Here is a 22,860-nt window from a genome sequence, read left to right as displayed (position 1 = left end):
CAGCGGCAGATCTTTTATGGTTCCTCTCTGGCTGTGTGACAGATTCGCTTTGTCATGCGTGCTTTATTGCAGCGTATTTTTCCGTCTCACGTTTATTGGCGTTGCACCGCTGTGCTCTGGATTATCATTAGTCGGGTTCTGGTAAGATTAATGAGCGGAGGGGACAGACTGTTATTTCTGGAAGGAAAACAGCGCTTTATAATACGAGCGGAAGAGTCTGCAGAATAAACACCAGGAATCGCGCCTGGATGTTTAACGTGCAACGTCGTCTTATTTTTGGTTCGCAATTCTGCGCCATTTAATTTCTTAATATATTATTATCGCTCCTATAGACATAGAATTAAATATAATATTCTGCCTACCTGCAGCCACCACTAGTGGGAGCTCACTGCATATGGATTTATACAGCTAATACATTTGTATGCAATGAGCTCCCCCTAGTGGTGGCTACAGGAATAGATGAAGGAAAGCGGGATCATCAGGCTAGAATAGAGAGAGCTCTGGACATGTGCCGCCATTTTTCCATTTAGTCACTGTTGGGATGCGGCCACAGGTGAATCGGGGGTCAAGGGACCCCCGTTTTTCTAAAAGTTGGGGGTTCGGCCATAAATTAGTACGGTTCACTGCACCCGATAGTAGCAAGGGATGTGTCGCATATCTAGGGAGGCTACCCAGTCAGGGGTTCGGGAAAGCTAGCTGACAACCAGTATTACAGATCCTGCAAGGGATGTCACCCAGCTTTCCTAGAGCTCTGCATGGCATATCTGTCTCTTTATACAATCCGAGTGTCTTGCCGCCAGTAAGGCATTTAGGAAAGCTGGATGACAACCCCCACATGCACTCATGGTGGACATATTGGTTGCCATCAAGCCGAAATAGCAGTCGCTGCGAACCAGAGGGAGCGCCAAAAGTAAAGAAAAGGGCGAGACTACGCAATACCTCAAGCTGGGCGTACTGTATGATTCCTGACACGCTGCTTTCTTCTCATGTCTCGCTGTGTGAAGTTTGCAGCAGGTAGACGTCCCTATTTTATCACTGTCATTCCTTATGCGTCCCTGATGACAGCGCGTGAACAGAGTTGTCAAGCAGCTCAAGGTTCTTTTGATTCCCGTCCTGCTGAGGTGTCATGACCTCTGACTGCCAGTATTAGCGCCTGGGGGCAGGGGGTGGTACTGATGAGGGGGACGGAGACCTGACAGAACGGGAGCAGTCATTTCATGCGTTATCTCTCCCCTCTCTGCTGGAATATTCTTGGCTCGAGACCCAAAAATTCTCGTGTCGGCTGCAAATTAATTACAGCTGTTTTGATTTCATGAGAATTTGCCGTTTCTTTCATGGTTGTGGGTGGTTATTAAGCGCTGGTCGGTCTCGGGGGCAGGTGATGGGCTCCCGAGAAGCCAGCTGCAAACACCTGGCCGGGAACGGGTTAAAAACATCCATGGCGATTCCGTTTTTTTGTAAAAAATTTCGCCCACGGTCTAAAAATATGTAAACGTCTGCCAGGAAAAAAAAATGAGTATATAGGGAGAAGGGAAATGCTGCGGAGATAAGTGGAGTGACCCCTGCGCTCTGTAATTGGTGGCCGCACGCTCCATTGTGGAGGAGGGGTCCCTCCCCCTTAATCAAATTAAAAAGTTATTTTAATATAATTGACTCCCAGGAGCGGGCTGCTACCTCCCTGTACATGTTGTACTTTATATGATTTAATAATTGTTTATCGGAATTGTTGTCACATAGAATAACGCTTTGTTTTTCTCCTCTCCAGGGTGCACCCCACTGAAATGTGGGCGAGCGGTGACAGACGCTGTGATAACCCAGGAGGAAGCCCAGAGAATGTTGAGGTAAAGGTCTATTTTCCCAAACACAAGAAAGATCCTTTATTTTTGTGCAGTTATGTCAGATATTTTAGTTTTCTATTGAAATCCAAAGTGGAGGAGAAGTTAGCTACTTCCTCCCTCTCGAAGATGACTATAGAACTACACTTCCCAGCATTACTTGCTTTTTCCTACTCATGTCTCTAGACATTGAAAAGGATGAAAGGGAGAGAGCTGAGAGAGGAAAGACCAAGGATTCACTGGTGACCCGGTGACAGTAGAAGCTTCATGAAAGTTAATATGGATGACAATGATCATGATCAGGGTTAGACAGCTACTTCCTCATTCAGAAACGGAAGCAGGAAAAATCTGTAGAGCAAGCAGCTGAGCCTACAAGAGAAAGACATAATATATGGAGCACGGGCAGCATTAAAATGTACACCTGCTAGGCTGACAGCTATTCTTCCCGACTCCAGCATTAACATGTTCAGGATTAGAGGATGTGATTAGGATTAGAGGATGTGATTAGGGGATTAGGATTAGAGGTAGGGTTTAGGATTAGAGGAAGTGATTAGGGGATTAGGATTAGAGGTAGTGTTTAGGATTAGAGGATGTGATTAGGATTATAGGTAGTGATTAGGATTATAGGTAGTGATTAGGATTAGAGGTAGGGATTAGAGGATTAGGATTAGAGGTAGTAATTAGGATTAGAGGTAGTGTTTAGGATTAGAGGATGTGATTAGGATTATAGGTAGTGATTAGGTTTATAGGTAGTGATTAGGATTAGAGGTAGGGATTAGAGGATTAGGATTAGAGGTAGTAATTAGGATTAGAGGTAGTGATTAGGATTAGAGGTAGGGATTAGAGGATTAGGATTAGAGGTAGTAATTAGGATTAGAGGTATGGTTTAGGATTAGAGGATGTGATTAGGATTAGAGGTAGTGATTAGGAGATGTGATTAGGATTAGAGGTAGTGATTAGGATTAAAGGTAGTGATTAGGGGATTAGGATTAGAGTAGGGTTTAGCTATTCTTCCCGACTCCAGCAATTTAACATGTTCGGGATTAGAGGCTGTGATTATGATTAGAGGATGTGATTAGGGGATTAGGATTAGAGGTAGTGATTAGGATTAGAGGTAGGGGATGAGGATTAGAGGTAGTGATTAGGATTAGAGGATGTGATTAGGATTAGAGGTAGTGATTAGGATTAGAGGAAGTGATTAGGATTAAAGGTAGTGATTAGGATTAGAGGATGTGATTAGGATTAGAGGATGTGATTAGGATTAGAGGATGTGATTAGGATTAGAGGATGTGATTAGGATTAGAGGATGTGATTAGGATTAGAGGTAGTGATTAGGGGATGATGGGATTAGGATTTCAATGGTAATTCTTATGTTTCAGTTGCTTTCCGTTTGTCTCCGCTCGCTAGGTTTCTTCAGAGGTAGTGATTAGGATTAGAGGTAGGGGATGAGGATTAGAGGTAGTGATTAGGATTAGAGGATGTGATTAGGATTAGAGGTAGTGATTAGGATTAGAGGAAGTGATTAGGATTAGAGGTAGTGATTAGGATTAGAGGATGTGATTAGGATTAGAGGATGTGATTAGGATTAGAGGATGTGATTAGGATTAGAGGATGTGATTAGGATTAGAGGATGTGATTAGGATTAGAGGATGTGATTAGGATTAGAGGTAGTGATTAGGGGATGATGGGATTAGGATTTCAATGGTAATTCTTATGTTTCAGTTGCTTTCCGTTTGTCTCCGCTCGCTAGGTTTCTTCAGAGGTAGTGATTAGGATTAGAGGTAGGGGATGAGGATTAGAGGTAGTGATTAGGATTAGAGGTAGTGATTAGGATTAGAGGAAGTGATTAGGATTAGAGGTAGTGATTAGGATTAGAGGATGTGATTAGGATTAGAGGATGTGATTAGGATTAGAGGATGTGATTAGGATTAGAGGATGTGATTAGGATTAGAGGTAGTGATTAGGGGATGATGGGATTAGGATTTCAATGGTAATTCTTATGTTTCAGTTGCTTTCCGTTTGTCTCCGCTCGCTAGGTTTCTTCAGACTGCACTTTTGTTTCCGTAAAAAAAACCGGAAACATAGCAAACGGAGACAAACGAGAAGCAACTGAAACAAAAGAGTTACCATTGAAATCCATGGTAATTCTATCGGAACCGTTGCTTTCCGTTTAATGTTTCGAGCCTCTTCCTCTGACTGGAGAGGTAAACGTACACGAACGGCAGTGTGAACTTCGCCTTAGAACACTTTTCAGTTTTTGTCTGGCGGCTTTACTACAGTTTAGTTAAATATTTGACTGTATCTCGCGGTCTGGATGTAATAATCAGAGACGTTAAGCAATTTTCTAGCCGATTCTGCAGAGCTGTCCAGTAAATATAATTATAGACCTCGTTCACACAGCGGGAATGTACAGCTGACAGAACAAATACACCACAAGATGTGAGGGTCCGGGACCTGGGCAGGAGGAGCTGCTCTATTACTGGCTGCCAGGCTCTGAGGTTTCCATTCGGTTATTTTAGGATTGTTAAAACTCCGGACTTTAAGATTTCTTCTTGTCTCACCAGTCATGTGCCTCTGACTACTTCATATTCTTATAGCCAAGTCCACCGAGGTACGGCAGTTATTTTTAGCAGCTGTAGAGATATCATTTAGTCACAGAGTCACCCAGGCTTCATATAAATGCATAGCCCCTGCTCTGCTCCCTCTGTGACGTCTTTTGTTAGGTATTGTACTGCCTGATCTATCAGTAGTCACAAAGTCACCCAGGCTTCATATATATGCATTGCCCCTGCTCTGCTCCCTCTAACATCTTTTGTTAGGTACTGCACTGCCTGATCTACCATTAGTCACAGAGTCACCAAGGCTTCATATATATGCATTGCCCCTGCTCTGCTCCCTCTAACATCTTTTGTTAGGTACTGCACTGCCCGATCTACCATTAGTCACAGAGTCACCCAGGCTTCATATATATGCATAGCCCCTGCTCTGCTCCCTCCTCTATGACTCCTTCTGTTAGGTATTACACTGAATTCGGCGCATCGCCTGATCTATGGCAGCTCGGGGTTGAATAATCAGTTCTCCTTTAAGTGGACGTGTCAGTAGACAGGCCGCTTGGCATATCCCTTCCCCCACACAGTGAAGGTTCTTTCCCGGTTCTGGTGGAAGACCTGTCAGATTAATAGAAATACAATCACATCTCCGTGACGCAAAGCATCATGGTCTTGAATTCCAGGACTAAGGGAAAAGAGAACATTCAGTGCCCTAAGGTTCAGTCCACAAACTCTGCGACTGTAGGGGGCGCTGTTTCTTTACATGCTTTCCTCACCCAAATGTATTTTTATCAAAACATGTATAAAATGTAAATTGTTTATGTAAAATGTATATTTAATCAAAAATTTGATTAATACTATAGTATAAGATGGGAAGAGCCATGGTTGAAGTCCCGTCAGGCGTCCGTGCCCCTTCTCTGCCCTCCGTTCAATGACCAGTCTGCCATGAACTGAAGACCTAAGTGATCTAAGACCAAAGTAGTTGCTAAGGATGAGCTGTCTGACAACTGCTCCGTTGTTAAGCAGAGTATCTATAGCAACCAGACTGTTCCACATGGCTCAAATTTGTATCTGAAAGCTGGATTGGCATAGAAGGGGGAGATAAGTTTGGTCGTCGCCAGGCCGGGCTATTTCCTGCACTATTAATCAGATTTTTATTAAAAGTTGTACAGGATTAGTAAAACATGACCGCTTTCTTCCAAAAACAGCACCACCCCTCTCCATGGTTGTGTCTGGCATTGCAGATGAGCTTTATATGCGTCAATGGAATTGAGCTGCAATACCATGCACAACCTGTAGACAGGTGTGGCGCTGTTTTATGAAGAAAGCACCCATGTTTTTCTAATTCCTGTATTAGTTTGCAAGGGTGCTAGGCATGCTCAGTTTTTTTTCACCCCTACTTATACATTCTGGAGAACCCCTTTAAATATTGCTGTCATTTCCACCCTTCTAAGAGACCGCTTGATTGACAGTCTAATATAAAGGAGACTCCATTTAACTCAATAAATCCGGCTACTGTTTCCAATTACAGAGAAATATTTTCCAATGCTCTGTTTCTTTAGCCCCCAAAGATCAGGCTCTGTATATAGATTGAAGCCTGAGCTCACAGACCCCTCATTCTCCGGGAGGAAATCTCGCACCCCCCTCCTCCAGTCTTCCCACTTCATATCTCCCAGTATAACATTATACTCTGGCTTCTCGTATATACACACAGGTTTGCATGGCACCGGCCGTTCCAGCAGTATAGGACCGCGTGCCAGCGGGCGGCGATCGTCTGTTTCTTGTTGAGATCTGATTACCGTCTCTGTGTTTTCCTACAGGATAGCTGAGGCTGGATTGTCCCTCGGAGGCTCTGACGGAGGGGTGAGTATTAGATATCAGAGGCTTCGACAGATTAATACAGACTTTTCAACACATTTCAGGAGCCCCCCCAGCTGGGAAACAAGTAATTCATCCTGTGCTTTCATAGCTGTGAAAGCCAAAATGTGTGCGCGGGAGTTTGTCCCATTGTAATCCCAGCTGCCTGGCCCTGGTAATACATGCCACATGCCGAGCGAGCATCAACGTCAACGCTTCCAGGCTACTGTACGACAAAAACGGGGGGGCAAAAAGGGCTACGGTTGTTTCGTAGTGCTATAGACTATGTGCTGTAGTCTCCCGGCACAGGACTGTGGCATTATAGAACCCTGGGAGCCAAGTTGGCAATCACACTGCAGCAGCTCCGCCCACAGGACCTCTCTCTAATGGCCAGTTTTGGAGTCATTGAGATCAAAGGGTGGCCCATAGGATGCAGTTCTCCTGTGGGGGGTCTCAGCAAAGCTTTAGACAACCCCCTTTGCGCTAGAAGGGGAGCTATCCTTGCAACTATGAAAACATGACATGGTCAAGTGATCCCAGTAATTTAGTAGGTTCTCAGAAAGCTGTGATGTGTCGTCACAGCTTTATTTTTAGATGACAAAAGAGCAATGTGATTTTTTTCGCAATAGCTTTTCATATTTCGTGCAGTACACCTTAAGTAAGAAGCATTTGGTAGTAGGAGTCCCAGTACGTCACATGGGGGGGGGGGGGGGGGTGTGGGTTCTCCCCTGCCCTTCCCTCTAGTCTTCTGCCTCCACTGCCCTTCCCTCTAGTCTTCTGCCTCCACTGCCCTTCCCTCTAGTCTTCTGCCTCCACTGCCCTTCCCTCTAGTCTTCTGCCTCCCCTGCCCTTCCCTCTAGTCTTCTGCCTCCCCTGCCCTTCCCTCTAGTCTTCTGCCTCCCCTGCCCTTCCCTCTAGTCTTCTGCCTCCCCTGCCCTTCCCTCTAGTCTTCTGCCTCCCCTGCCCTTCCCTCTATAGACCGTACATATATGGCTGTGAATTTTCAGCAAGACATAATTTTCTGACAACAGGAGACATTGATAAAGGGAGGGCTCCTGAGTTTAGCCGCAGGTTGTAATGAGGCAGTAAGATTACCCAGAAGCCTCTGCTTTGCCAGTACGTGGCGGTCAGGATGGTGTGTAATGTGCAGTTTCCTCTCCCCCTGTGTCTTCCAGGCGTCTATTCTAGACCTGCACTCAGGAGCGCTGTCAATGGGAAAGAACTTTGTAAATATGTATCGGTGAGTCCTCTCCGACTTCTCTATTTTTCTGACTTTCTTCAGCTTTTCTTTTCTCGCCCACTGCTGCACCTTCCCGCCGCCTCCTATTGTTACACCGCTCCCGCACCTTCCCACCGCCTCCTATTGTTACACCACTGCCGCACCTTCCCACCGCCTCCTATTGTTACACCGCTCCCGCACCTTCCCACCGCCACCTATTGTTACACCACTGCCGCACCTTCCCACCGCCTCCTATTGTTACACCGCTGCCGCACCTTCCCACCGCCTCCTATTGTTACACCGCTGCTTCACCTTCCCACCGCGTCCTATAGTTACACCGCTGCCACACCTTCCCACCGCCTCCTATAGTTACACCACTGCCGCATCCTTCCCACCGCCTCCTATTGTTACACCGCTGCCACACCTTCCCGCCGCCTCCTATTGTTACACCGCTGCCGCACCTTCCCGCCGTCTCCTATTGTTATACCGCTCCCGCACCTTCCCACCGCCTCCTATTGTTACACCGCTGCTTCACCTTCCCACCGCCTCCTATTGTTACACCGCTGCTTCACCTTCCCACCGCCTCCTATTGTTACACCGCTGCTTCACCCTCCCACCACCTCCTATTGTTACACCGCTGCCGCACCTTCCCACCTCCTCCTATTGTTACACCGCTGCCTCACCTTCCCACTGCCTCCTATTCTTTCACCGCTGCCTCACCTTCCCACCGCCTCCTATTGTTACACCGCTGCTGCACCTTCCCACCGCCTCCTATTGTTACACCGCTGCCGCACCTTCCCACCGCCTCCTTTTGTTACACCGCTGCCGCACCTTCCCACCGCCTCCTATTGTTACACCGCTGCTTCACCTTCCCGCCGCCTCCTATTGTTACACCGCTGCCGCACCTTCCCGCCGCCTCCTATTGTTACACCGCTGCCGCACCTTCCCGCCGCCTCCTATTGTTACACCGCTGCTGCACCTTCCCGCCGCCTCCTATTGTTACACCGCTGCTTCACCTTCCCGCCGCCTCCTATTGTTACACCGCTGCCGCACCTTCCCGCCGCCTCCTATTGTTACACCGCTGCCTCACCTAGACACCGCCTCCTATTGTTATACCACTGCTGCACCTTCCCACCGCCTCCTATTGTTACACCGCTGCCGCACCTTCTTACCGCCTCCTATTGTTACACCGCTGCCGCACCTTCCCACCGCCTCCTATTGTTACACCGCTGCCGCACCTTCCCACCGCCTCCTATTGTTACACCGCTGCCGCACCTTCCCACCGCCTCCTATTGTTACACCGCTGCCGCACCTTCCCACCGCCTCCTATTGTTACACCTCTTCTTCACCTTCCCACCGCCTCCTATTGTTACACCGCTGCTGCACCTTCCCGCCGCCGCCTATTGTTTTTATCTATCTCATATCTATCTATCTATCTAGAATCCAAAAATCAGGCAGCACTCCAAGGTATAAGCAAGGTAGAAAAAGGTGCTTTATTGGTCCATATACCTGTGTTGAGCTGAAACGTTGTGTGTATATGGACCAATAAAGCACCTTTTTCTACCTTGCTTATACCTTGGAGTGCTGCCTGATTTTTGGATTCTACTACAGCAGGTCTGTTAGCCCTGACCTGGGCAGGTCGGCACCCACCTATGATTTACAAGGCTGTGCGGCTGACGTTGTATTTGGACTCTATCTATCTATCTATCTATCTATCTATCTATCTATCTATCTATCTATCTATCATCTATCTATCTATCTATCTATCTATCTATCTATCTATCTATCTATCTATCTATCTATCTCATATCTATCTATCTATCTATCTCATATCTATCTATCTATCTATCTATCTATCTATCTATCTATCTATCTATCTATCTCATATCTATCTATCTATCTATCTATCTATCTATCTATCTATCTATCTATCTATCTATCTATCTATCTCATATCTATCTATCTATCTATCTATCTATCTATCTATCTATCTATCTATCTATCTATCTATCTATCTATCTATCTATCATCTATCTATCTATCTATCTATCTCATATCTATCTATCTATCTATATCGAAGTTCTCGTTGCAGTAACTTTGTGTTACATTTACTAACGCTCTGCAGTGATTTATTACCACTTATGCCCTATAATACCCGGCATGAATAAATATTGCCCAGACACAGAAGATAAATTGTGCCGTTCACCTCGAAAATTGCCTGTCAAGCCTGTAAAATCCGTCATTTTCTAGAAATTCTTAATATCACCTTCCCCACCCAGCCCATGCCTTACTTCACTGCCATACACCTTAAGGCCCTGTTCACACGGAGTTAGGAATTTTGAGGCACATTTTTACCTGCCCTCACTCTCTTTGCCGTATTTTTAGCTGCGTTTCTCAGCCACTGCCATTATCCGCGGTTAAAAAACGCAGCGCAAACCGCTTTTTCTGCCTCCAATTGATGTGACGGAAGCGTCTGAAGCAAGGGCATGACGCTTCTTTTTCCGGCAAGCGTTTTTTTCCGCTCCCAGGAAAAAAACGCCTCCACATCCCATTGAAATCAATGGGAGGTGTTTTTGGACGTTTTTTTTTAGTAGTTTCCGACGTGGTTTCAGCGTCAAAAACCGCACCAGAAAATCAGTGTGAACAGGGCCTAAGAGGGTAAAGGAGAATACTAATGTCCAAGAACATACCATGACCGCGAGGTTTTCCTTTCAGTTTTCCCTTTTTTGGAATCTACTTTCACTTTACCGTTTTCTCGGAATCTCCTTTCACTTTACCGTTTTCTCGGAATCTCCTTTCACTTTACCGTTTTCTCGGAATCTCCTTTCACTTTTCCTTTTCTCTAGATCTTCTTTTTCTTATGTCGGAATTTCCTTTCACTTTTACTTTTCTTAGAATCTCTTTCATTTTCCTTAACTCAGAATCTCCTTTTTCTATTCCCTCTCTTGGAATTTTTTTTCACTTTTTTCCTTTCTCAAAATGTCCTTTCACTTTTTTATTTTTTGGTATCCCCTTTTACTTTTCTCAGAAATCTCCTTCAATTTTCCCTTTTCTCGGAATCTCCTTTGACTTTTTCTTTTCCTTTTCTCTGAATTTCCTTTCACTTTTCTTGCAATCTTCTTTCGTTTTCCCCCTTGCTCAAAATCTCCTTTCACTTTTTTCTTTTCTTTTAATCTCCTCCTTTTACTTGTACTTTACCCAAAATCTCCTTTCACTTTTCCTTTTTTGGGAATCTCCTTTCATTTTTTTTCCCCTTCTTGAAATCTCCTTTCCATTTTATTTGAATCCTGTTTTACTTTTACTAGAATCTCCTTTCACTTTTCCTTTTTCCCTGTATCTCCTTTGATTTTTTTCTTTTCTTGTAATCTCCTTTGATTTTTCTCTTTCTCAGAATCTCCTTACAATTTTCCAGATATCGGAATCTGCTTTCACTTTTCCTTTTGTCATAATCTACTTTTACCTTTCCTGGAATCTCCTTTCAATTTTTTCCTTTCTGAGAATTTTCGGTTCTGGATAAATCTGCGACATGTGAACTCAGCCTGAGGCTACATTCACACCAGCGTATCAGATTCACGCGAGTAAATCTGGTCCGTGTGCGTTGCGTTATTGCATCTGTGCATGGATGTGCATCTTATGTGTGCCGCGGGTTTAAAGGGCACTTGCACTTTGAATCTTTTTTTCCTACCAGTCCCTTTATCTTTCTAATGTATATCTCCCCCCCCCCTGTTACCGTAACATTAGGGATATCCAAGCCGTCGTCTCAGCCCCGATTCTCGTTGCAGTAACTTTGTGTTACATTTACTAACGCTCCGCAGTGATTTATTACCAATTATGCCCTATAATACCCGGCATGAATAAATATTGCCCAGACACAGAAGATAGATTGTGCCGTTCACCTCGAAAATTGCCTGTCAAGCCTGTAAAATCAGTCATTTTCTTATTAGAAATTCTCAATATCAACTTGGTATGATGAAAAGCTCTACAACATTCCTCCTTGTGTTCTATTTTCAAGATCTCTGCTTGCTGTGAGCATATGTAAATATTTATTTTTACATTAAGAGGTTGAAAACCTGTTCTGACCATGTCCTGCTGGACAACTTGTTACAAGAGAGGGTCCTGGTACTCTGTAATAAGCTTTGCACCTGGTTTCAACCTCTAGATGTAAACAAGAATGTTTCAATTCACTGACAACAAGCAGGGAGCTAGAAAATTCGGAGAAAATAATGTGTAATGAGTTGTAGAACGGAGAATCGATACGTGAGAGGTTGGTCGAAATCCCCTGCATAAACATAAAGTTAAATGAAAGAAAGTTCTGGCTGCCTGCAGCCACCACTAGAGGGAGCTCACTGTATACTGTGTTATTATTGAGCAATGTATAAACAGTATGCAGTAAGCTCCAAAGCTCCCCCTAGTGGTGGCTGCAGGAAGACAACATTTTATCATGTATGTTATATCTATGCAGGGGATTTGGAGCGGTGTATCAGATTTCCCTCTGTGGACTCTCCGTTCATTCACCTACTTTCCTCTTCTTGTTCTCACAGGTATTATGGAGAACAGATGAAAGAGATTGTAACTGAGGAAGATTTTCAGCTGTATCGGTAAGATATAGATCTTCCTTTATCAACTGAAGATCTAGCATATAATAATAACACTTACAGGTGACCGGGGCAGATCTAGCAGATAATAACAACACTTACAGGTGACCGGGGCAGATCTAGCAGATAATAACACTTACAGGTGACCGGGGCAGATCTAGCAGATAATAATAACACTTACAGGTGACCGGGGCAGATCTAGCAGATAATAATAACACTTACAGGTGACCGGGGCAGATCTAGCAGATAATAATAACACTTACAGGTAACCGGGGCAGATCTAGCAGATAATAATAACACAGATGACTGGGAAGATCTAGCAGATAATAATAACACAGATGACTGGGAAGATTTAGCAGATAATAACAATTACAGGTGACCGGGGCAGATTTAGCTAGTGATATTACTTACAGGTGACTGGGGCAGATCTAGCAGACAATAACAACACTTAGGGTATGTTCTCTCGCTTAGCAAAAAACGTCTCAAAATTCGGAGCTGTTTTCAACAGCTCCTGATTTTCAGACGTCTTTTGAGCCACTCGCGATTTTCGCTGCGTTTTTTACAGCCGTTTTTGGAGCGGTTTTCAATAGAGTCTATGAAAAACGGCTCCAAAAACGTCCCAGGAAGTGACCTGCACTTCTTTTTCGCGGCCATTTTTCAAAACGGCCGCGTAAAAAGATAGCCCGTTGGAACAGAACACAGTTTTTCCCACAGATGTTTGGAGGCGTTCTGCTTCCGATTTGTCGGCCGTTTTTCGGGCATTTACGGCCCGAAAAACGGCCGAAAATAGGCTGTGTGAACATACCCTCACAGTTGACTGGGGCAGATCTTGCAGATAAAAACACTTACAGGTGACCGGAGCAGATCTAGCAGATAATAACACATACAGGTGACCGGGCAGATCTAGCAGATAACAATTACAGGTGACCGGGTCAGATCCTGCTGATAATAATATCACTTACGGGTGACTGGAGAAGATCTAGCAGATAAAAATAACACAGGTGACCGGGTCAGATCTAGCAGATCAGAATTTTCACAATCTGACTTGTGGTAAAGGTGGCATCCTATGACAGTGCCACGTGTATGGTCACTGACCTCTACTAGCAATGTCTGTCTATGGAGATTACATGGCTGTGTGCTTGATTTGCACCTGTTTGCAATGGGTGGGACTTAAACACCTGAACTTAATGAGGGGTTCACATACTTTTGTGATCTAGTTTATATCCAGCGTAAGCTTCTTTTATCACAGGCGGCAGCATGTGTGACAGTCCTGAAGGATGAGGATGCCGTCCAGTCTCTTCTAGGGGATCAGGACCATTAGTATTGAGCGGCACTCTGCGTAGCAGTGACCGGCGATGGCGGGGGATTACTCAGCACCCGCCTCACCCTCTTACAGCCTCAGTTGCTGTATAATTAAGCTGATTAGCACCCTGGGTTTTCTGTAAGAATCTGTAATATGGCCGATCAATCCAGGAAGGCTGGCGTCTAGACCGCTCTCTGCTCCGTTACACGTGAGCTCTATACCACTGTATAGTGCTGGTGGTGTGAACACTAAATCTCTCACAATGCAATACAGCAGAACATGTCTACATCAGACCACTGTATAGTACCTGGTGGGAACACTGCATCTCTCACAATGCAATACAGCAGAACATATCTACATCAGACCACCGTATAGTACCTGGTGTGAACACTACAGCTCTCACAATGCAATACAGCAGAACATTTCTACATCAGACCACTGTCTAGTACCTGGTGGGAACACTGCATCTCTCACAATGTAATACAGCAGAACATTTCTACATCAGACCACTGTATAGTACCTGGTGTGAACACTACATCTCTCACAATGCAATACAGCAGAACATTTCTACATCAGACCACTGTATAGTACCCGGTGTGAACACTAAATCTCTCACAATGCAATACAGCAGAACATTTCTACATCAGACCACTGTATAGTACCTGGTGGGAACACTGCATCTCTCACAATGCAATACAGCAGAACATATCTACATCAGACCACCGTATAGTACCTGGTGTGAACACTACAGCTCTCACAATGCAATACAGCAGAACATTTCTACATCAGACCACTGTCTAGTACCTGGTGGGAACACTGCATCTCTCACAATGCAATACAGCAGAACATTTCTACATCAAACCACCGTATAGTACCTGGTGTGAACACTACATCTCTCACAATGCAATACAGCAGAACATTTCTACATCAGACCACTGTATAGTACCCGGTGTGAACACTACATCTCTCACAATGCAATACAGCAGAACATTTCTACATCAGACCACTGTATAGTACCCGGTTTGAACACTACATCTCTCACAATGCAATACAGCAGACCATTTCTACATCAGACCACTGTATAGTACCCAGTGTGAACACTACATCTCTCACAATGCAATACAGCAGAACATTTCTACATCAGACCACCGTATAGTACCTGGTGTGAACACCACATCTCTCACAATGCAATACAGCAGAACATTTCTACATCAGACCGCTGTATAGTACCCGGTGTGAACACTACATCTCTCACAATGCAATACAGCAGAACATGTCTACATCAGACCACTGTATAGTACCTGGTGGGAACACTGCATCTCTCACAATGCAATACAGCAGAACATTTCTACATCAGACCACCGTATAGTACCTGGTGGGAACACTGCATCTCTCACAATGCAATACAGCAGAACATTTCTACATCAGACCACCGTATAGTACCTGGTGTGAACATTACATCTCTCACAATGCAATACAGCAGAACATTTCTACATCAGAACACTGTATAGTACCCAGTGTGAACACTACATCTCTCACAATGCAATACAGCAGAACATTCCTACATCAGACCACTGTTTATTACCTGGTGTGAACACTACATCTCTCACAATGCAATACAGCAGAACATTTCTACATCAGACCATTGTATAGTACCTGGTGTGAACACTACATCTCTCACAATGCAGTACAGCAGAACATGTCTACATCAGACCACTGTATAGTACCCAGTGTGAACACTACATCTCTCACAATGCAATACAGCAGAACATTCCTACATCAGACCACTGTTTATTACCTGGTGTGAACACTACATCTCTCACAATGCAATACAGCAGAACATTTCTACATCAGACCATTGTATAGTACCTGGTGTGAGCACTACATCTCTCACAATGCAATACAGCAGAACATTTCTACATCAGACCACTGTATAGTACCTGGTGTGAACACTACATCTCTCACAATGCAGTACAGCAGAACATTTCTACATCAGACCACTGTATAGTACCTGGTGTGAACACTACATCTCTCACAATGCAATACAGCAGAACATTTCTAAATCAGAGCACTGTATAGTACCCAGTGTGAACACTACATCTCTCACAATGCAATACAGCAGATCATTTCTACATCAGACCACCGTATAGTACCTGGTGTGAACATTACATCTCTCACAATGCAATACAGCAGAACATTTCTACATCAGAGCACTGTATAGTACCCAGTGTGAACACTACATCTCTCACAATGCAATACAGCAGAACATTTCTACATCAGACCACCGTATAGTACCTGGTGTGAACATTACATCTCTCACAATGCAATACAGCAGAACATTTCTACATCAGAGCACTGTATAGTACCCAGTGTGAACACTACAGCTCTCACAATGCAATACAGAAGAACATTTCTACATCAGACCACTGTATAGTACCCGGTGTGAACACTACATCTCTCACAATGCAATACAGAAGAACATTCCTACACCAGACCACTGTATAGTACCCGGTGTGAACACCACATCTCTCACAATGCAACACAGCAGATCATTTCTACATCAGACCACTATATAGTACCCGGTGTGAACACTACATCTCTCACAATGCAATACAGCAGATCATTTCTACATCAGACCACTGTATAGTGCCCGGTGTGAACACCACATCTCTCACAATGCAATACAGCAGATCATTTCTACATCAGACCACTGTATAGTACCCGGTGTGAACACTACATCTCTCACAATGCAATACAGCAGAACATGTCTACATCAGACCACTGTATAGTACCCTGTGTGAACACTACATCTCTCACAATGCAATACAGCAGAACATTTCTACATCAGACCACTGTATAGTACCCGGTGTGAACACTACATCTCTCACAATGCAATACAGCAGAACATGTCTACATCAGACCACTGTATAGTACCCGGTGTGAACACTACATCTCTCACAATGCAATACAGCACACCATTTCTACATCAGACCACTGTATACTACCTGGTGTGAACACTACATCTCTCACAATGCAATACAGAAGAACATTCCTACATCAGACCACTGTATAGGACCTGGTGTGAACATTACATCTCTCACAATGCAATACAGCAGAACATTTCTACATCAGACCACTGTATAGTACCCAGTGTGAACACTACATCTCTCACAATGCAATACAGCAGAACATGTCTACATCAGACCACTGTATAGTACCCAGTGTGAACACTACATCTCTCACAATGCAATACAGCAGAACATTTCTACATCAGACCACTGTATAGTACCCGGAGTGAACACTTCATCTCTCACAATGCAATACAGCAGAACATTCCTACATCAGACCACTGTATAGTATCTGGTGTGAACACTACATCTCTCACAATGCAATACAGCAGAACATTTCTACATCAGACCACTGTATAGTACCCGGTGTGAATACTACATCTCTCACAATGCAATACAGCAGAACATTCCTACATCTGACCACTGTATAGTACCTGGTGTGAACACTACATCTCTCACAATGCAATACAGCAGAACATGTCTACATCAGACCACTGTATAGTACCTGGTGTGAACACTACATCTCTCACAATGCAATACAGCAGACCATGTCTACATCAGACCGCTGTATAGTACCTGGTGTGAACACTACATCTCTCACAATGCAATACAGCAGACCATGTCTACATCAGACCGCTGTATAGTACCTGGTGTGAACACTACATCTCTCACAATGCAATACAGCAGAACATGTCTACATCAGACCACTGTATAGTACCCGGTGTGAACACTACATCTCTCACAATGCAATACAGAAGAACATTCCTACATCAGACCACTGTATAGTACCCGGTGTGAACACCACATCTCTCACAATGCAACACAGCAGATCATTTCTACATCAGACCAATGTATAGTACCTGGTGTGAACACTACATCTCTCACAATGTAATACAGCAGAACATTTCTACATCAGACCACTGTATAGTACCTGGTGTGAACACTACATCTCTCACAATGCAATACAGCAGAACATTTCTACATCAGACCACTGTATAGTACCCGGTGTGAACACTACATCTCTCACAATGCAATACAGCAGAACATTTCTACATCAGACCACCGTATAGTACCTGGTGTGAACATTACATCTCTCACAATGCAATACAGCAGAACATTTCTACATCAGAGCACTGTATAGTACCCAGTGTGAACACTACCTCTCTCACAATGCAATACAGAAGAACATTTCTACATCAGACCACTGTATAGTACCCGGTGTGAACACTACATCTCTCACAATGCAATACAGAAGAACATTCCTACATCAGACCACTGTATAGTACCCGGTGTGAACACCACATCTCTCACAATGCAACACAGCAGATCATTTCTACATCAGACCACTGTATAGTACCCGGTGTGAACACTACATCTCTCACAATGCAATACAGCAGATCATTTCTACATCAGACCACTGTATAGTGCCCGGTGTGAACACCACATCTCTCACAATGCAATACAGCAGATAATTTCTACATCAGACCACTGTATAGTACCCGGTGTGAACACTACATCTCTCACAATGCAATACAGCAGAACATGTCTACATCAGACCACTGTATAGTACCCGGTGTGAACACTACATCTCTCACAATGCAATACAGCAGAACATTTCTACATCAGACCACTGTATAGTACCCGGTGTGAACACTACATCTCTCACAATGCAATACAGCAGAACATGTCTACATCAGACCACTGTATAGTACCCGGTGTGAACACTACATCTCTCACAATGCAATACAGCACACCATTTCTACATCAGACCACTGTATAGTACCTGGTGTGAACATTACATCTCTCACAATGCAATACAGCAGAACATTTCTACATCAGACCACTGTATAGTACCCAGTGTGAACACTACATCTCTCACAATGCAATACAGCAGAACATTTCTACATCAGACCACTGTATAGTACCCGGAGTGAACACTACATCTCTCACAATGCAATACAGCAGAACATTCCTACATCAGACCACTGTATAGTATCTGGTGTGAACACTACATCTCTCACAATGCAATACAGCAGAACATTTCTACATCAGACCACTGTATAGTACCCGGTGTGAACACTACATCTCTCACAATGCAATACAGCAGAACATGTCTACATCAGACCACTGTATAGTACCTGGTGGGAACACTACATCTCTCACAATGCAATACAGCAGAACATGTCTACATCAGACCGCTGTATAGTACCTGGTGTGAACACTACATCTCTCACAATGCAATACAGCAGAACATTTCTACATCAGACCACTGTATAGTACCTGGTGTGAACACTACATCTCTCACAATGCAATACAGCAGAACATGTCTACATCAGACCGCTGTATAGTACCTGGTGTGAACACTACATCTCTCACAATGCAATACAGCAGAACATTTCTACATCAGACCACTGTATAGTACCTGGTGTGAACACTACATCTCTCACAATGCAATACAGCAGAACATTTCTACATCAGACCACTGTATAGTACCCGGTGTGAACACTACATCTCTCACAATGCAATACAGCAGAACATTCCTACATCTGACCACTGTATAGTACCTGGTGTGAACACTACATCTCTCACAATGCAATACAGCAGAACATGTCTACATCAGACCACTGTATAGTACCTGGTGTGAACACTACATCTCTCACAATGCAATACAGCAGACCATGTCTACATCAGACCGCTGTATAGTACCTGGTGTGAACACTACATCTCTCACAATGCAATACAGCAGAACATGTCTACATCAGACCGCTGTATAGTACCTGGTGTGAACACTACATCTCTCACAATGCAATACAGCAGAACATTTCTACATCAGACCACTGTATAGTACCTGGTGTGAACACTACATCTCTCACAATGCAATACAGCAGAACATTTCTACATCAGACCACTGTATAGTACCCGGTGTGAACACTACATCTCTCACAATGCAATACAGCAGAACATTCCTACATCTGACCACTGTATAGTATCTGGTGTGAACACTACATCTCTCACAATGCAATACAGCAGAACATTTCTACATCAGACCACTGTATAGTACCCGGTGTGAACACTACATCTCTCACAATGCAATACAGCAGAACATTCCTACATCTGACCACTGTATAGTACCTGGTGTGAACACTACATCTCTCACAATGCAATACAGCAGACCATGTCTACATCAGACCGCTGTATAGTACCTGGTGTGAACACTACATCTCTCACAATGCAATACAGCAGAACATGTCTACATCAGACCACTGTATAGTACCCGGTGTGAACACTACATCTCTCACAATGCAATACAGCAGAACATTCCTACATCTGACCACTGTATAGTACCTGGTGTGAACACTACATCTCTCACAATGCAATACAGCAGACCATGTCTACATCAGACCGCTGTATAGTACCTGGTGTGAACACTACATCTCTCACAATGCAATACAGCAGAACATGTCTACATCAGACCACTGTATAGTACCCGGTGTGAACACTACATCTCTCACAATGCAATACAGAAGAACATTCCTACATCAGACCACTGTATAGTACCCGGTGTGAACACCACATCTCTCACAATGCAACACAGCAGATCATTTCTACATCAGACCAATGTATAGTACCTGGTGTGAACACTACATCTCTCACAATGTAATACAGCAGAACATTTCTACATCAGACCACTGTATAGTACCTGGTGTGAACACTACATCTCTCACAATGCAATACAGCAGAACATTTCTACATCAGACCACTGTATAGTACCCGGTGTGAACACTACATCTCTCACAATGCAATACAGCAGAACATGTCTACATCAGACCACTGTATAGTACCCGGTGTGAACACTACATCTCTCACAATGCAATACAGCAGAACATTTCTACATCAGACCACTGTATAGTACCCGGTGTGAACACTACATCTCTCACAATGCAATACAGCAGAACATGTCTACATCAGACCACTGTATAGTACCCGGTGTGAACACTACATCTCTCACAATGCAATACAGCACACCATTTCTACATCAGACCACTGTATAGTACCTGGTGTGAACATTACATCTCTCACAATGCAATACAGCAGAACATTTCTACATCAGACCACTGTATAGTACCCAGTGTGAACACTACATCTCTCACAATGCAATACAGCAGAACATTTCTACATCAGACCACTGTATAGTACCCGGAGTGAACACTACATCTCTCACAATGCAATACAGCAGAACATTCCTACATCAGACCACTGTATAGTATCTGGTGTGAACACTACATCTCTCACAATGCAATACAGCAGAACATTTCTACATCAGACCACTGTATAGTACCCGGTGTGAACACTACATCTCTCACAATGCAATACAGCAGAACATGTCTACATCAGACCACTGTATAGTACCTGGTGGGAACACTACATCTCTCACAATGCAATACAGCAGAACATGTCTACATCAGACCGCTGTATAGTACCTGGTGTGAACACTACATCTCTCACAATGCAATACAGCAGAACATTTCTACATCAGACCACTGTATAGTACCTGGTGTGAACACTACATCTCTCACAATGCAATACAGCAGAACATGTCTACATCAGACCACTGTATAGTACCTGGTGTGAACACTACATCTCTCACAATGCAATACAGCAGACCATGTCTACATCAGACCGCTGTATAGTACCCGGTGTGAACACTACATCTCTCACAATGCAATACAGCAGAACATTTCTACATCAGACCACTGTATAGTACCCGGTGTGAACACTACATCTCTCACAATGCAATACAGCAGATCATTTCTACATCAGACCACTGTATAGTACCCGGTGTGAACACTACATTTCTCACAATGCAATACAGCAGAACATTTCTACATCAGACCACTGTATAGTACCCGGTGTGAACACTACATCTCTCACAATGCAGTACAGCAGAACATTTCTACATCAGACCACTGTATAGTACCTGGTGTGAACACTACATCTCTCACAATGCAATACAGCAGAACATTTCTACATCAGACCACTGTATAGTACCTGGTGTGAACACTACATCTCTCACAATGCAATACAGCAGAACATTCCTACATCAGACCACTGTATAGTATCTGGTGTGAACACTACATCTCTCACAATGCAATACAGCAGAACATTTCTACATCAGACCACTGTATAGTACCCGGTGTGAACACTACATCTCTCACAATGCAATACAGCAGAACATGTCTACATCAGACCACTGTATAGTACCTGGTGGGAACACTACATCTCTCACAATGCAATACAGCAGAACATGTCTACATCAGACCGCTGTATAGTACCTGGTGTGAACACTACATCTCTCACAATGCAATACAGCAGAACATTTCTACATCAGACCACTGTATAGTACCTGGTGTGAACACTACATCTCTCACAATGCAATACAGCAGAACATGTCTACATCAGACCGCTGTATAGTACCTGGTGTGAACACTACATCTCTCACAATGCAGTACAGCAGAACATTTCTACATCAGACCACTGTATAGTACCTGGTGTGAACACTACATCTCTCACAATGCAATACAGCAGAACATTTCTACATCAGACCACTGTATACTACCTGGTGTGAACACTACATCTCTCACAATGCAATACAGCAGAACATTTCTACATCAGACCACTGTATAGTACCCGGTGTGAACACTACATCTCTCACAATGCAATACAGCAGAACAGTTCTACATCAGACCACTGTATAAGTACCCGGTGTGAACACCACATCTCACAATGCAATACAGCAGAACATTTCTACATCAGACCACTGTATAGTACCCGGTGTGAACACTACATCTCTCACAATGCAATACAGCGGAACATTTCTACATCAGACCACTGTATAGTACCCGGTGTGAACACTACATCTCTCACAATGCAATACAGCAGAACATTCCTACATCAGACCACTGTATAGTACCCGGTGTGAACATTACATCTCTCACAATGCAATACAGCAGAACATTTCTACATCAGACCACTGTATAGTACCCGGTGTGAACACTACATCTCTCACAATGCAATACAGCAGAACATTTCTACATCAGACCGCTGTATAGTACCTGGTGTGAACACTACATCTCTCACAATGCAATACAGCAGACCATGTCTACATCAGACCGCTGTATAGTACCTGGTGTGAACACTACATCTCTCACAATGCAATACAGCAGAACATGTCTACATCAGACCACTGTATAGTACCCGGTGTGAACACTACATCTCTCACAATGCAATACAGAAGAACATTCCTACATCAGACCACTGTATAGTACCCGGTGTGAACACCACATCTCTCACAATGCAACACAGCAGATCATTTCTACATCAGACCAATGTATAGTACCTGGTGTGAACACTACATCTCTCACAATGTAATACAG

General features: G+C 43.9%; 1 protein-coding gene across 4 annotated transcripts in view; it reads left to right on the top strand.

Moving 5' to 3' along the window:
• Positions 1–22,860, top strand: part of OGFOD3 (2-oxoglutarate and iron dependent oxygenase domain containing 3) — a 94,878-nt gene that overhangs the window by 11,411 nt on the left and 60,607 nt on the right. For all 4 annotated transcript variants that reach the window (XR_012851686.1, XR_012851687.1, XM_075846483.1 and 1 more), the window contains exons 3-6: positions 1,766–1,841; positions 6,205–6,247; positions 7,417–7,481; positions 12,002–12,058. Coding sequence is in view for 2 of the 4 variants with exons in the window: in XM_075846483.1 (XP_075702598.1) it covers positions 1,766–1,841; positions 6,205–6,247; positions 7,417–7,481; positions 12,002–12,058 (241 nt within the window). In the remaining 2 variants the exon portion in view is untranslated. The remainder of the gene's footprint in view (positions 1–1,765; positions 1,842–6,204; positions 6,248–7,416; positions 7,482–12,001; positions 12,059–22,860) is intronic.

The sequence above is a fragment of the Rhinoderma darwinii genome, chromosome 13, assembly GCF_050947455.1.
Source record: "Rhinoderma darwinii isolate aRhiDar2 chromosome 13, aRhiDar2.hap1, whole genome shotgun sequence".
Classification (NCBI taxonomy): domain Eukaryota; kingdom Metazoa; phylum Chordata; class Amphibia; order Anura; family Rhinodermatidae; genus Rhinoderma; species Rhinoderma darwinii.
Note: the sequence above shows the minus strand (reverse complement) of the source record. Positions and strands in the feature narration are given on the sequence as shown.